At 34.3% G+C, this 13,738-nt stretch overlaps 3 protein-coding genes across 6 annotated transcripts; all 3 read right to left on the bottom strand.

The window, feature by feature from the left end:
- Positions 1-1,224: 1,224 nt before the first annotated feature.
- LOC127265616 (serine/threonine-protein kinase AFC3-like) lies at positions 1,225-4,738 on the bottom strand. Of its 4 annotated transcripts, XM_051295496.1 has the most exons (12): positions 4,364-4,734; positions 4,131-4,272; positions 3,813-3,839; positions 3,578-3,731; positions 3,433-3,481; positions 2,933-3,047; positions 2,676-2,767; positions 2,443-2,587; positions 2,091-2,155; positions 1,902-1,999; positions 1,712-1,814; positions 1,225-1,641 (listed from the first exon to the last, which is right to left on the bottom strand). In XM_051295496.1, the coding sequence occupies exons 1-12, from the start codon at positions 4,442-4,444 to the stop codon at positions 1,504-1,506; spliced, it is 1,209 nt and encodes a 402-aa protein (XP_051151453.1). In that variant the 5' UTR covers positions 4,445-4,734; the 3' UTR covers positions 1,225-1,503. The 4 variants fall into 4 exon arrangements, with proteins under 4 accessions (XP_051151453.1, XP_051151452.1, XP_051151455.1 ...); XM_051295495.1 differs by having other exon boundaries at positions 2,676-3,047; positions 4,364-4,738; XM_051295498.1 differs by lacking the exons at positions 2,933-3,047; positions 4,131-4,272; positions 4,364-4,734 and having other exon boundaries at positions 3,578-3,839.
- A 210-nt stretch (positions 4,739-4,948) lies between these two features.
- Positions 4,949-7,350, bottom strand: LOC127265617 (uncharacterized). Its single transcript, XM_051295499.1, has 6 exons — positions 7,164-7,350; positions 6,443-6,570; positions 6,178-6,281; positions 5,988-6,075; positions 5,762-5,823; positions 4,949-5,423 (listed from the first exon to the last, which is right to left on the bottom strand). The coding sequence occupies exons 1-6, from the start codon at positions 7,274-7,276 to the stop codon at positions 5,271-5,273; spliced, it is 648 nt and encodes a 215-aa protein (XP_051151456.1). The 5' UTR covers positions 7,277-7,350; the 3' UTR covers positions 4,949-5,270.
- Positions 7,351-8,465: 1,115 nt separating this feature from the next.
- Positions 8,466-12,200, bottom strand: LOC127265700 (sulfite exporter TauE/SafE family protein 3). The gene is made up of 12 exons (XM_051295641.1): positions 11,670-12,200; positions 10,961-11,120; positions 10,671-10,871; positions 10,521-10,585; positions 10,186-10,213; positions 10,006-10,097; positions 9,836-9,922; positions 9,681-9,731; positions 9,356-9,592; positions 9,170-9,263; positions 8,946-9,086; positions 8,466-8,865 (listed from the first exon to the last, which is right to left on the bottom strand). The coding sequence occupies exons 1-12, from the start codon at positions 11,895-11,897 to the stop codon at positions 8,780-8,782; spliced, it is 1,470 nt and encodes a 489-aa protein (XP_051151598.1). The 5' UTR covers positions 11,898-12,200; the 3' UTR covers positions 8,466-8,779.
- Positions 12,201-13,738: the final 1,538 nt, after the last annotated feature.

Here is a 13,738-nt window from a genome sequence, read left to right as displayed (position 1 = left end):
TCCCCTTCATCACGTTTGCCTTTTTCTTTTTCACAGTTATAGTTTGGGTTGTGTTTGGCACGATGGGTAAAAATGTATTGGTGTAAAAGTAGTGGCAATTGTGGAATAATAATGAAAAAATAAAAATAGTTTTATAGGGATATAATTATTTATAAAAATAAGAAGACAGACAAAAATGATAAATAAAACTATAGTATTGGAACAAGATAAACTATTTATACCTCTAAAAACCTTTATTTTGTTTTCGCAGTAAGTAGAAATAGTGATAGAAACTCTTATGAAATAGAGGGAATATTATATTAATATATTGTATAAATAATAGTAATAAAAATTAACAAAAAATTAATATATTATTCAAACACCAGTTTATATTGGATAGACAAATATTACAACGAATGAACCTTACCATGTGCTGCTTCGTATTTATTCTAATTCAAATATTTTGTTGAATGGGATTGACTGAAACAATAATATTAATTTTCTAGAATGTTTATTTTTTATTATTAATATTTTAGAGACTTCGTAGAATCATTTAGATTAATTATTTAGTAAGTTTTTATATATATATATAACAAGTTTATAACATGGGCTATCTATGAGTTATTTTATACTATTAAATTATATAATAATATATTTTTTTAATAAATAATAATTATAGTTTTTTTATATATAAAATATATTATCCTAATCAAATCACTTTAAAAATTAATATACAAAAATTTAAAAATTAGTTTGTAAAAAATAAGAATAACAAAATAGATACGACCTCCATGTCTAAGTCACTGTAGACACGAGAATTTATGATAAATATAATTAATAGATAATTACTAATGTATTAGTAAAAATAATTATCTTATAATATAAATAATTATAAATTAAAATTAAGATAACTAATTTATACTAATTATCTTATACTAATTAGTTATCTTAATCTTAATTTATAATTATTTATATTATCGAATAATTATATTCACTAGCTAATTACATCCCTCGTGTACGTGTCTATAGTGTCCTGACGTTGTCTGTGCTAGAGTAGTATATATATATATATATTTATATTTAGTGAAGTACTGTGTTTTTGTATTTTATCAAATATATATAAATATATTTTTTTATTAAAAATTAATTTTAAAATATATAGATTTATTTTATTTTAATTTACTTTACATTAGAATACAATTAATGAGATCGGACAAACATAGAAATAAAAAATATTGACAAATATTAGGGGTCAAAGTGAAAAATACCAATAGCCCCTCAATTTTCATTCTCGTACAAAACTTCTCTGAAATTTATTACTAAGCTTATCCAATACTGGTTTGTTGCTGTAACATAAGACTTGGTTAAGCTTAGTTTCGGTATGTATTATTCGTTCGAATTCAGTACTTAGTGCAGACTTGAAAACAAAGAGACTAGAGTAATATCCTCCATTGGGCTAAAATGAGAGTGAGTTTCTATCTAGTACACTTCACTACAAAATCGAATTTAGATCAACTGGTATTATTAACTAAGGGCATCGAAGAAGGGGTGGCGGAGAGCTTGTCTAGCAGTCAGTCGTTCGCGCGGATCAAACTTCAACAGCCCATACAACAAGTCAACTAATGATGATCGCGATGAGTCCACATGCCTTGCCACCAGATTCTGCATTACCACTCCAAATAAGAATATAACAAAACTTAGAGAAAAATAACATAACATTGTAGTTTGGGACCTTCAATTGGTCTAGCCTCCGTACTGCTCGAATGCTCTCCCTGGAAACTGCTCCTTCAGGCCAGTTCAGCCGTGACCTTCTGAAATATTTCTCGGCGCCCTTGCTGTAAAACCGACCAGTAATGTATTACGGAGAGATTTTACCACTAAATTTTAAGAGGCAGATGGAGAGGAGAATAGATGTGGCCTACTTTGCTTTTCGGATCATATGCTCTGGCAGTGATCCCAACACCCTTTCCATCATAGCCAGATGCTCCAAGTTCTCGTGGGTTTGGAAGAGTGCTTCCCCCTGTAAAAATGGTCGCCTGTCGTTAGAACAAAAAAACATAATGATAGTAAGCATGGCATGCCAGGAAAGAGATGCTGAGGGTGCTTCTAACCGTGCAGAGTTCTACAAGTATGCAACCAACACTCCAAAGGTCGCAAGGATAAGACCATCCTAAACCTGATTCAATGTAAAATAAAGAGAAATCAGATCATAAAAGATAGTTTATAGGCACAAAGTCTTGCTGCAAGAGAATAGTAGTCACTACGATGTCTATCAAACACAGTTATTTGTTAGTCTTAACCCAATTATATATGAGGGAATGAATTCTAGAACAAACTAAGTATTTGATAAATCAATAAAATGAAACACAATATTTGTCCATATTTAGCTATTCATGGAGAACCAATCCCATCTCAAGAAAAGAACGTGAATGAAAGCTGCGCGAATCTCAGAGAAACTAGTACCTAGAATGATCTCGGGCGCTCGGTAGTGTCTTGTTGAAACAATGGAACTATGAGCCTGGCTGTCATGAGTAGTACTACCGAAATCAATTAGCTTAATTGCACTCGACTTTGGCAAGCACCTGTAATTTATGTCATCTTGCATCTTCTGCGCCAACCAAACAATATGTTTCAAGATGTGACTCGAGTACATGCCCAATTATAAAATGGCATTCCAACCAATTAGGGGCAAATACCTTGCCCGAAGGGAGCTTTACATAATCAGAAGATACAAGAAGTATGTTCTCTGGCTTCAAGTCTGTATGGATTAACCGCAAATCATGCATATCTGTTGAACATATCAAAGAATTATGATAAAAGTCAAGAATAGCCCTTGTTAGAAAACCAGTTAGGCGCCCGGACATATATGAGAGGCGGCTAATAAAGATGTGCAGGTAATTGGTTGAGAATCCAAATAAATACATAATATGAAGGCCATGGCCAATATACAGACATGCTACAGATTCCAAAAGCTGGCGCCCAAACTCTCGTACAAGATCCACAGGAAGGGGGAAGTATCTATTTCTCTTTAGAAAATCAAATAAACTTGGTCCAAGCTTCTCAAATACCTGATAAAACCATTAAAATCCATCGAAATGAAGTTCTCTGTCAAAGGCGAGCAATATGAACAAAGCTCACATCAACAAACAACCTAACCTATTGCAACAGCCATACTCCAAAGTTCATACCACTACAATAAAGCATACTTCAAACAATGATCAACTGAATTTCTTTCAGCAGATTTATGGGCCATATATGAGTGCTGGATATGGAATTTTAAATCAATTTTTTAATGGTATGTTTACACAACCAAAAAGAATTTAAAGAAATGAAACCACTGAGTCGTAGGTTTTATCATTCTACTACAGTAAGATGGTGTTACAATAAACATATATATACATATACTGAGAGTGAGAGATCGATTTAGCGAGATATGATCAGAGAGATACTTACTATACATATATGATTGCGATAATCAAACCAAGTCAGCATCTTAACACAACTGCAGAAAAGGAAAAAAAAAAGAAAAAGAAAAAAGAAACAATATAAATTTGAGATTATAACAGGACTTAGATACTTGCTTAATGGAAGTACGTACTGGGAATCATCTTTTTCATGTTCAGCAAGACACTGAAGTACATCAATCTCGATCATTGCTGCATCGCGATACTTGCTTATGCTTCTAACAACTTTGATAGCTACATAATCTCTTGTTTGGCGATCCCAACATTCCAATACTCGACCAAATGTGCCTACAGCACTAGCAACATGCTGATTTGATACAAAATGATGAAATATAAGGTTTTCTTATCAGCAGGCACGGGACCGCTAACCTTCACCCATCTTGCCAAGTATTTTATCTGTCCAAATAGCATCGTATCTAAAGTTAAAACACTCGCCTTAAATACAAGTCATAAGCAACATTATCTAATAAAAACACTCAAAACAACGGAAAGCACATCTTTTAAACATGCAAGCAGGCGAAACTTGGTAGGTCAAGGGAGCCGAGACGATCTAAATTTCAATTTTCAAACAAACATTCCCAAATTTCACAATGAGGCACAGAAGAAGAAAAAAAATCTGAAGAATTAATTGCAGGCCATGCGCTGTAAAATAAATAAAATCACGATTTCGAAAAGAAACTAAATTACATCTAGGAGTGAGATTCTCGCCCAGGCTGAAAACGTAATGGCCTTCGCGATCGTCGTCTCTCCTCGGAGGAGAAACATATCGCCGCAGCACTGAAGCCGGAGGTGCCCTACACTGGATATCCTCACCATCCCTTTGATAAGCCTGGAAAAGAAACCCCAAAAGAACAATCAGGATTTCCTCTCTTCCCAAACAAATATCCCAACCCTAATCTACTAGAACTTGCAACAATCACCTCAGGCTGCCCCGGCGGGGCAACGTCCCACGTTAAACGGCGACGCTTGCGGCTTTTCTGGCCTTTACAATCCTCTGCCATTCTCGAATCACCGAACGTAATGGAACATACAATAGGCCACCAGATTTGTGTCCAATATATGCACGCAAAATCAAATAGATAGACAGACAGAACGAACTACGAATCTGTGAACTTCTGCAAGCAAACAAAACGATAATCAGGTAAAATCTTCGAGCAGAGATTGGGAAACTCGTCCCAGGATGGGGATGGAGCTGCGAAGGTAAATTATATTCAGAGCATCAATTAACAACTGCGAAGACAAAATGACGCGATGACGATGCCCTAGATTGTGCCCGCGATGTCAATGAGATTATATTTATACTAGCTTCCTAAAGATTATTCACATTGCACCCTTCACTCTACTGAAAATACAAAAACCACCCCTAAAATAATAAAAATATTAAACTTCTTTTGTTTACGTTACACATTTCACTCAGTTATTTTTTAAAAAAAAAAAACCAAAAGCGATGTGCAGTTGTTGCATATACTTTCATTGTTTTCATACGAGACTCGAGGGATTTTACGTTGTAAGCAAAAGGGTTTCCTTTCAGCAGTAAATCTTGAAATAGGGAACATACAGAAAAAGCTTATCAACAATATGTGAGCTAAAAATCTCCTCTTTTTGCTCTCAAAATGTGTTAATTTTTTGCTAACACCATAAGAGCTTCAAGGTTGAAGATATCACTAAGCTAAGAATGAAGCACAACCAAATTAGGCACTGATCCCATCCCAGCCTGTTCTCTCGGGTAAATTCCTGATCTTCTTTCAACGACTTCTTGTTCGGTGCAAATACTGGGAGATGATGGATCACTTGCTACTTTCTGCAAATTGTTGGAACTTTTGGCATTCACATAAAATCTTCCTCGAGTTCTTGCAGGGACTTGCTGGCAGATGCAATGTCCTTGTTGGATGTCATCTTCTCAGCTACCATCAAATTCTTGTAGCTCCTTACCTCAGCCTGTCTCTCTTTCTCCAGTCTCTCTAATTCTTCCCGTCGTTTCTGCATAACAATATCACATGTTGATAATCAGAAATGCATTCATTGTCTTCATCCAAATCAGCATCGATCAATCCACCCCTCAATTTGGTTCTCCATATATGGCCTGACTATCATTGATCTACAATTGTTCATTTAATTTGCCCGTGCGTGTGCATAAGTTGTCCTGATTTACTTAATTTACCCTAGTCATTTAACTCATATGATGTTTGTTCAAAGATGTGAATAAAGAGATTACTACCCCAAAAGATATAAACTAAGGACCAGCAAATAAAAGGCAATATTGCCCACCATGTGCATATTCAAATGGTCGTAGATAACAAAAGAGCAGAGTTACTCACTTTTTCTCGAAGATGTTGTTTCCTCTCTGCCCTTTCAGCAGCATTAACTGCCTCTCTTTCAGCTGAAAATGAAAACACATAAAAAACAAGATGCTCAATGCAAAACTCTACATGCATCATTTTTTCTTAAAAATGTTGGAATAATATATAAGCAAAAAGAAGAGCAGCATCTTCAAAAGGTGGGGTGCTGGCCAAACCTACAGAATGATTTCACTGAGATACAAACCTTTCAAATCTGGCTTTCTTTCCACCTTTGTCTTGTTCAGGCGATTAACTATCTCATTTATGCGTTTCTCAACTCTGGTTGTGCGAACCTAATGGAGATAACACCCAGAGAAAATCGTTATTCATTCATCACCGACCGAAGGAAGATTCAGGGAGATCCAGAGTAAAAACCAATAGACAAAGAAGATCACCATTTTTGAGTTGTAGAAACCAACTTGGCCAACATCCATCGAAGGAGTCTTCTTCAGATTTGACCAAGGAGTGTACACAACATCAACATTATTTACTTTATTGCCTGCAGTCATAACAAAATTGTTATGTTCAATCAGGTAAAAGGTGAAGCCTTCAACTGGACTGGTAAGCAAAATAAACAGGTTATTAAGAAAATGCTGCTTGTACAAGATCAATTTCGAGCTTAAACTTCAAACCAACGAATAAATGGATGCAGACACTAGCCTTGGATAGAATTTGCTTTAACAAGTTGCACACAATCTTCCAATACACCTTCCGGTATATCATCAATTGTTTGACCCTTGTTTAATCTCAGATACACATGGGCCGAAGACATCTTATCCACATGGAACCTGAAAATTGTTGTACATGAATGTAAGTTTTAACGGGGTATGAAAATCCCAATTTTCAGAAGTATGCAAAGCTGCATTTTGCAAGTGCTTTGGAAACGCATTAAACAGAATATGAGTGCATTGAGAAGTTCTAATTTTGGATTAAATCAACAGAAACTTCCAATTTACTGAGCTTCAATTTTGCTTTTTACTTTTAAAAACAAATGGTCCATTTGTAAACATAAATAAACATTAACGAGATAATAACATTATTAGAACCCTTCCCTTTGTCAGAATGAGTCCAATTCTAATATAAATTGTATAAAGCACACAGGAAACTCAAGCCAGGAACATAATGAGTCACCGAATTCTCAACCGCAAGCATCAACATTATTAACAAACCAAAGAAGTACCAGAAACCAACCAATTGTGTGCAATGGCGTGTCCATTCAAAAAGTTAAAAGTTTCCAAAATAATTCTCCGCCCAAAACATACACACACCATTGTGTTAAGACATAAATAACTAGAACGACAGCGTTTTCATATTCCCTCGCATGAAGCTTCAACTATCAACCAAACTAAACTAAGAAAAGGAAAGAATAATAAAGCAGTACCAAATGTCTTCGGGGAAACCGTATTTGATGAGCTCCTCATTCTCGTACTTGTCAAGGCCCATGAATATGGTATAATCTCCGGCCTCCGGCCGCGCCTTGAAGTAGAACACCATCGTCGTCTTGGTCTAGGGTTTCGAATCCCTTCGTCTCTTCTCTTCCGACTTTGCAGCGATTATTTATACGTACATATATATATATAAATATTAAATGCGAACCCATCAAATTTTTCTTTAATTTATAGTCTTTCACCCGTGCTTCCCACGGTTTATTTACTATTTATTTACGTACTCATTCCTTATTTTGTTCAAACTAAAAGTATACCATTATTTTTCTAGCGAAAATTAAAAAATAATAGTATTTTAATTACGATGAAAATGGTAAAATGATATTTTTGTTCTTGCTGTTTTGGTATAAAAGTAACGATGTGATCTAAAATAGAAGTATTTGTAAAAAAAAAAGTATTTAACAAAATAATTACTTTGTAATTGAACGTTACCAAGATAGAAATACGTATACTTTTCTGACCGGACATTGAGAGTATTTTATAATCGAATATATAGGGCTGTAATTGGGCCGGATATTTTAAACCGGCCGCCTTCCCAAGGCCGGAATGTCAAAATCTCGACCTACCGGCGTAGTACTATTTATTACAGCATAATCCACGCCACATCATCCGACTAAAAACAAGATAGGTTTGTTTTGCAGTTTCCACTTTATTTTTTTTAACCTCAATTATTTTTTTTGTTTCGTTTCAAATGAGATTACATATAAACCGAATTGACACAGTAGTACAGTATTTGAAATAATAATGTTTAAATAACTAATAATAGTAAATTATAATATTTTTTTATATAATTAAAAAAAATTAGAATATGTATTTAAATATTTTAAAAATTATATCGTAATAAAAAATATAATACTCGTAAAAAATAAAAATTTTTATAATATATCTTTTTTTATTTATGATTAATATAACTAATTTATATTATGTATAAGTTCTTTAATTAGATTGATTTATAAAAATATTTATATGTTTTTCTGGTATCAATAATAAAATTAAGAATGAAAAAGGTACGGGAGAAAGAGAGTATTTTGTTCCTATCTCATCTAAATAAATTTATAAATATTTAAAATTTTATTCTTTTTATAAATTAGTTTTATACTATTAATTATATATATCTCTAAAATAATTGCAGTCAATCAACCTTTTGATTTGTCAATTTACCATTAACAATATATCTAAATACATATTATTGTATATAAAATAGACTAAATAATTGCACATATAAAAACATGATTCCATTATGACCTGAAATCGGAAACTTGTATCTTGAAAATGAAGATGTAATAGAAAGCACAAAATTGAATGATTTTGTGGTCCCTAAAAGGCATGGAGGGTGGCAGCCATGTGGGAGCACCACCACATATTACACAAAGCATTAGTTTGCATAATACTACAATATAGTATGTAAGCAAATATTTCGACATAAAAATGGAATCCCATCAAGGAATCTATAGTTCGTTTCTTCCTCTTCTGCCTATAGACCTGAAACATCTTTTATCTGCATCAAGTTCTGGAACTGTCTGAATTCTTGCAAAACCAGATTTGGATTACATCACACGTCGTACTTGCAGAGGTTGTCGAATCCCATGTACTCATGCCGTTGGATCTTTCCGATCATGTTCGAAATCCCAACCCCGCCTGATAATCGCACAAGTGTAAGTAAGAATATGACGAACATTTTCGCAGAAAATAATCGACACAGAGATATAGATTCTCACCGAGCGAGATGGCGCTGACGAAGATTGTGAACGCTAAGATGAAAATAATTATCGATGCCCGTCCAAGTATAATAATGATTTTTCTAACCACATGCTGCCCAACAAACGCCGCAACCGTTGCAACAGCCAAAAGGTAAAGAGCTGCAACATAAATCAAATTATTCGCACACAACCAAAATGAAGACGTAAACTCAGCATTCAACCGTCGTCGAGATTTCTCTTACCGTAAGGAACAGGAAAACGGTTCAGAAGGTAGTATTCAACCACCGACATCGATGATGAGAACATCATGGCAAATGTGGCAGTAGCGCTGGAAACCTGAGCAGAGGTTCGATCAAACAATTATAACTACCACCGACTTTTTTAAGTGAAAATGAACGGTTAGAACACATCAAAGAGTCAAAACTAACCTGAGGAGGTACGCCCAATTCCAAGAAAAGTGGGCCCATGATGAACCCACCTCCCAGACCAAGAAGGCCCCCGACAATACCAGCCACGGCGCCAAAAAGTCCGTAGGTAAGCAACTGATGCACTTTGAAATTATTACCTCCAACTTCTTCCCCCTTCGATTGAATTGATCGAATACTGCGCCATCCATAGTACAGGCTAACGGATTCATAAGCGAACACACCTCCAGCAACAGGAATCTTTGGAGAAAACATTAAGGGTCTTAACACAAATACCATCGATGTTTGAGCCGGGGAATGTAAAAAGTAAAAAAAACCTGGGCAATACCTGAAGCAAGTTCACCAACCAGTATAGTGTCGAGCATGTAGTGGAAGCATTCTGTTTCAATGCAAGCAAGACGTAAGTTCAAACGTTCAACGAGAGTATAAAGAGACAGCAACAAGTGCGACAGAATGGCAGAGGGAAATGGCAATGGATAAAACCTTGAGGAGCTGCAGCGCCAGAAATGCAACCCAGACGAAGCAAAGAAGCCCAAACTCCTTCCAACAAACGTTCTCAATGATTCCGACCTGTGATGATTAAGATGAGAACATGAAATGTTGTAATAAGATAATGGAAATTTAGAACTGTTCCAGTTCCAAATGCCGCTCACCTCTTGCTCTTCTGAGCTCTTAGCCTCCTCATCTGTATTGCCGCTGGGTTCCCCTGGAAGGAGTTTGTATTCTGCCTCGTCTTTTCCGCTACCTGTCACAAAAAAAAAAGTAGTGTTTAGATTCAATTGTACGGACAAAAGGCAATGTGTTGGGATATGAATGCTTTGAAATAAACGCACCGTTCCTCTCCAATAGCCTTGCAGCCTCCTACAGCAAGAAACAAATCGTATGAATGCATATTCTTCATATTTTGCTTTAACAAAAATCAATCATGTAGAATCAAATTCACAAATGTCGTTCTTATTTAGTAAATAGAATCGTGTGGGACGGGACCTAATAATAATGTGCCATGGGGATTTCTTACAAATGGTGTTGAACATCCAAACTCCACCGCTAAATTAAAGCATTGAATCAAGAAAAGGTGTCGTAAAAAAGTTGGATTTCAGCATAGTTCAATCCCGATTACTTTAATGCGATGATTAACAAACTATTGAGCAGACAGAAATGCACTTACCTTTTTCAAAATAGTTTCTTTCTTCCAAGTTTCAACACCTTTGAAAAAGGCCCTCGTTGATGTAACTGCAACCATCACATCAGTTCATTAGGCGAACATGACATTATCAACATAGCTCAATATAAGATTATCAATTCATGAACTTATCACCTAAAAAGAGAAAAATTAGAAGAACTGTGACCATCCAATCAGCAAATACCACATTGAAAGCAACTCCAAGACTAATGCCTAACATGAGCATTGGCTGGATGAGAACAGCCAAGTCATAGTCGATGATTGGCATGTCCATTGTTGGATGCCTCAGTTTGAGATTGTAGTAAACAGTTGAGGCGGCAGCCCCCATGATCATACCTGCCCAATTCAAAAAATGCGCCCAATCAAAATCCAAACATGACCATGATCCATTCGTTGCAGAAACTTCAACACATCTATCATCTTACATTTTGAGATAGCAGTTGCCGATTTTGGGTCAAACCCAATAATCAGAGTGAGCATAGGAACATATATCCCGCCACCACCGACGCCACCAACACTCCCAAAAGCAGCTCCAAAGAATCCAATGATGCTTCCAACAATTATTTTCCAATTGAATTCCATTTCCTGGAGATCATAGCCAGATCCATATCATTCACAAACCACAAGAATATACATACACACATATATATATATATCAAAAAACCACTCACTCCCACTGTCCCACATCTTTCCACGGCACAAAATTCTAGCAGCACTACTTCTACACAGGAATTTTTACACGAAAATGACAAAATCAAAAGGAACCATCAATTCCAACAACAAACTATTCACTTTATGACTCTGAAATGCTTTTTCCTCTTTAGCACCGACGATCTGTTTATAGCAATCGCACGCATGCATAACTAACCCCCACGTCTGTAACAATCAATTCTGGATAAAATAAAAAATAAAAATCATCAATGGTATAAACTGATAATAAGTGGCCGGATCGACATCATCTGGCAAAAACGGTCGTTCCATAACCATTGAAAGCTAATTTAATTCGTAGAGTAACAAAGCATACGAAACCCCTTAGGAAAATTAAACAATGGCGAGAACGAAGGAAACTGGATAAACATGAAGCTAGAATCAAGTAAGAACGAGATTGAGAGAGATTATAAATATGTTACTCACCGGCCAAACATGCTGGTAGCCTGATTCGTCTGCTTGCCATAAAAAATTGAGAACGGACGTGACCAAATCGGGATCAGAAACAGTAGATGAAATCCCGCTTCCATTGTTAAACAGAGATTCGGATTTTAATCTTCTCTCAGCCGAGACAAAAATTGAAGCCAACAAAAAGCTCCAGACAACCGAAAAGAAGGGTCCAAAAGCCTTCCACTTCTCCAGATTCAGCGCCATTCAAGAATATCCTAGATTCCCAACTTTAGGATAGATTACAAAATAAATCTCAACCTTTTTCTTGCCTTGGCAGTTGGAATCGTGCAAAGGATGTCCGCTTTTCAAGCCCCTTTTTTTCGGAGTAAACTCAATTGAGTCACTTTGGAGGTTATGAAAAGTAAATCAAATTGAACCGCAAGAATTTCTCCCTCGTAAAGGAATAGAAATTGGGCGAGAGGGAGCGACAGATTTCTTCAAATTTGGGTGAAGTTGGCCGGGGGGAATGGACGAGAATATATATAAGAAGAAAATTAAACGAAGGAAGCGTCAGTGTTTACAGAATACCGACGGTAAGAAAGGGTCCAGAAATGTAAACGGAACCAATGGCCATTCAAAACGGCGTCGTTTGTTCGGTCTCAAAGATAATGGAGAGAGTGCATCACGTGCCCTGGTTCTACTTCAAAATAAAATATTACAACTATAATGGAATATTTATTTTTAAATTACATTTTTCAATAACTGAAGTAGATATATAAATTTACGAACAAAAAATTGTCACATAGCCAATCTTCATTAATGGTGCAATATAAATACATATATCAATATTATAATGTTAAAAAACATTCAATTAAATAACTAAAATAAAATTTATTTATTATTATTTTTTTTATAGCTGTTATACATAAATATATATATATATATATTGTAGACAATTGATAATAAAATGAATTATATATATGCTTGAAATGGTCTTTTACTTAGCTGGATTACACGTCACATTTATTTTTATTGCAAATATTTTAAGGCAACAAGCGAAAACCCATCTCATGTTGTTTCGTGTCATACAATTTAAATAAAATAAATTTGACATAAAGAACAATCTACTCCAATCGAACACGTCACGTGGACATCGAAATATATATAGTAATTAATAATTAACAATTAATTAATTGCCAAATAATATCACTGTCCACCAATTAGTTCACTGATTAGTCTATGTAAATTTAAATTACTGATGGGATCCAAATGCGACATTTTTATTTTTTTTTCACTTCAATTATTTTTTAAAGATAAGATTTATAAAAATCTATTGTTAATATTCTTATTGGATAAAAAATCTATTATATATTTAAATTTATTTATTTTTATAAATTAGTTTATATTGATTACTTATAAATGTATATATATATATACTTATTTTTTATATCGATTAGAATTTTTGTTCTTTATAAAATAAAATTCATATTGGATATATTTGATGGAAATCTGCAGTTTGTTTTTAAGATATTAAAAACATGCATTTTAATTATATTTTTTTAAATAAATAAGTATTACATTTATATTATAATTAAACTTACATTCAACTAATATTCTAATGTTTAATAAAATAAAAATAAAAATCGAACTTACAACAAATTAATTACCAAAGAATGTCACTTTCCACCAATTGGTTAGTTCACTGATTACGTGACTACATAAATTTAAATTTTGTATTGCAACTATTTTATTTTCACTAAAATGGAGTGTCGTGCTCAGCTGTTACGTCTCACGGACCACATAGCATGAATGTTTTACAACGTTTCTCAATTCTTGTAGACAATAATTATATGCTTAAATAATTGAATCCCAGGGGGCCAACAGATTTATGATTATTAATTTTTATTCTTCAAATTAATAATGTCTTCACGTAAAATAATTTTACACAATAAAAAGTAATAGAGAATTCAATTATACAACAAAAATAACTTTGTCTTTTTCTGAATAATTTGAAATTTAATTTATTAACATAGCTACAAATAATAAAGATATGTACTTTGTTCCGATAAGTCCTTATTATTCGGATTTATTTTGTTTGTTTGTTC

The sequence above is a fragment of the Andrographis paniculata genome, unplaced genomic scaffold (genome assembly GCF_009805555.1).
Source record: "Andrographis paniculata isolate CXL003 unplaced genomic scaffold, ASM980555v1 Contig73END, whole genome shotgun sequence".
In the NCBI taxonomy this organism is placed as follows: domain Eukaryota; kingdom Viridiplantae; phylum Streptophyta; class Magnoliopsida; order Lamiales; family Acanthaceae; genus Andrographis; species Andrographis paniculata.
The sequence above is the reverse complement of the archived record's forward strand: the minus strand, read 5'-3'. Positions and strand labels throughout refer to the sequence as shown.

Excerpts from the sequence above, each read along its gene's own strand:
- LOC127265700 (XM_051295641.1), bottom strand. The coding sequence starts at position 11,897 with ATGGCGCTGAATCTGGAGAAGTGGAAGGCTTTTGGACCCTTCTTTTCG. Across the intron at positions 11,121-11,669 it reads GCTACCAGCATGTTTGGCCG|GAAATGGAATTCAATTGGAA; the intron begins GTGAGTAACATA and ends TATGATCTCCAG. Across the intron at positions 10,098-10,185 it reads AAGGCTATTGGAGAGGAACG|GTAGCGGAAAAGACGAGGCA; the intron begins GTGCGTTTATTT and ends TTTTTGTGACAG.
- LOC127265617 (XM_051295499.1), bottom strand. The coding sequence starts at position 7,276 with ATGGTGTTCTACTTCAAGGCGCGGCCGGAGGCCGGAGATTATACCATA. Across the intron at positions 6,571-7,163 it reads GGTTTCCCCGAAGACATTTG|GTTCCATGTGGATAAGATGT; the intron begins GTACTGCTTTAT and ends AACAATTTTCAG. Across the intron at positions 6,076-6,177 it reads GTTTCTACAACTCAAAAATG|GTTCGCACAACCAGAGTTGA; the intron begins GTGATCTTCTTT and ends TATCTCCATTAG.
- LOC127265616 (XM_051295495.1), bottom strand. The coding sequence starts at position 4,444 with ATGGCAGAGGATTGTAAAGGCCAGAAAAGCCGCAAGCGTCGCCGTTTA. Across the intron at positions 2,156-2,442 it reads AGCGCCCGAGATCATTCTAG|GTTTAGGATGGTCTTATCCT; the intron begins GTACTAGTTTCT and ends ACATTGAATCAG. Across the intron at positions 1,642-1,711 it reads GGAGGCTAGACCAATTGAAG|AATCTGGTGGCAAGGCATGT; the intron begins GTCCCAAACTAC and ends GTGGTAATGCAG.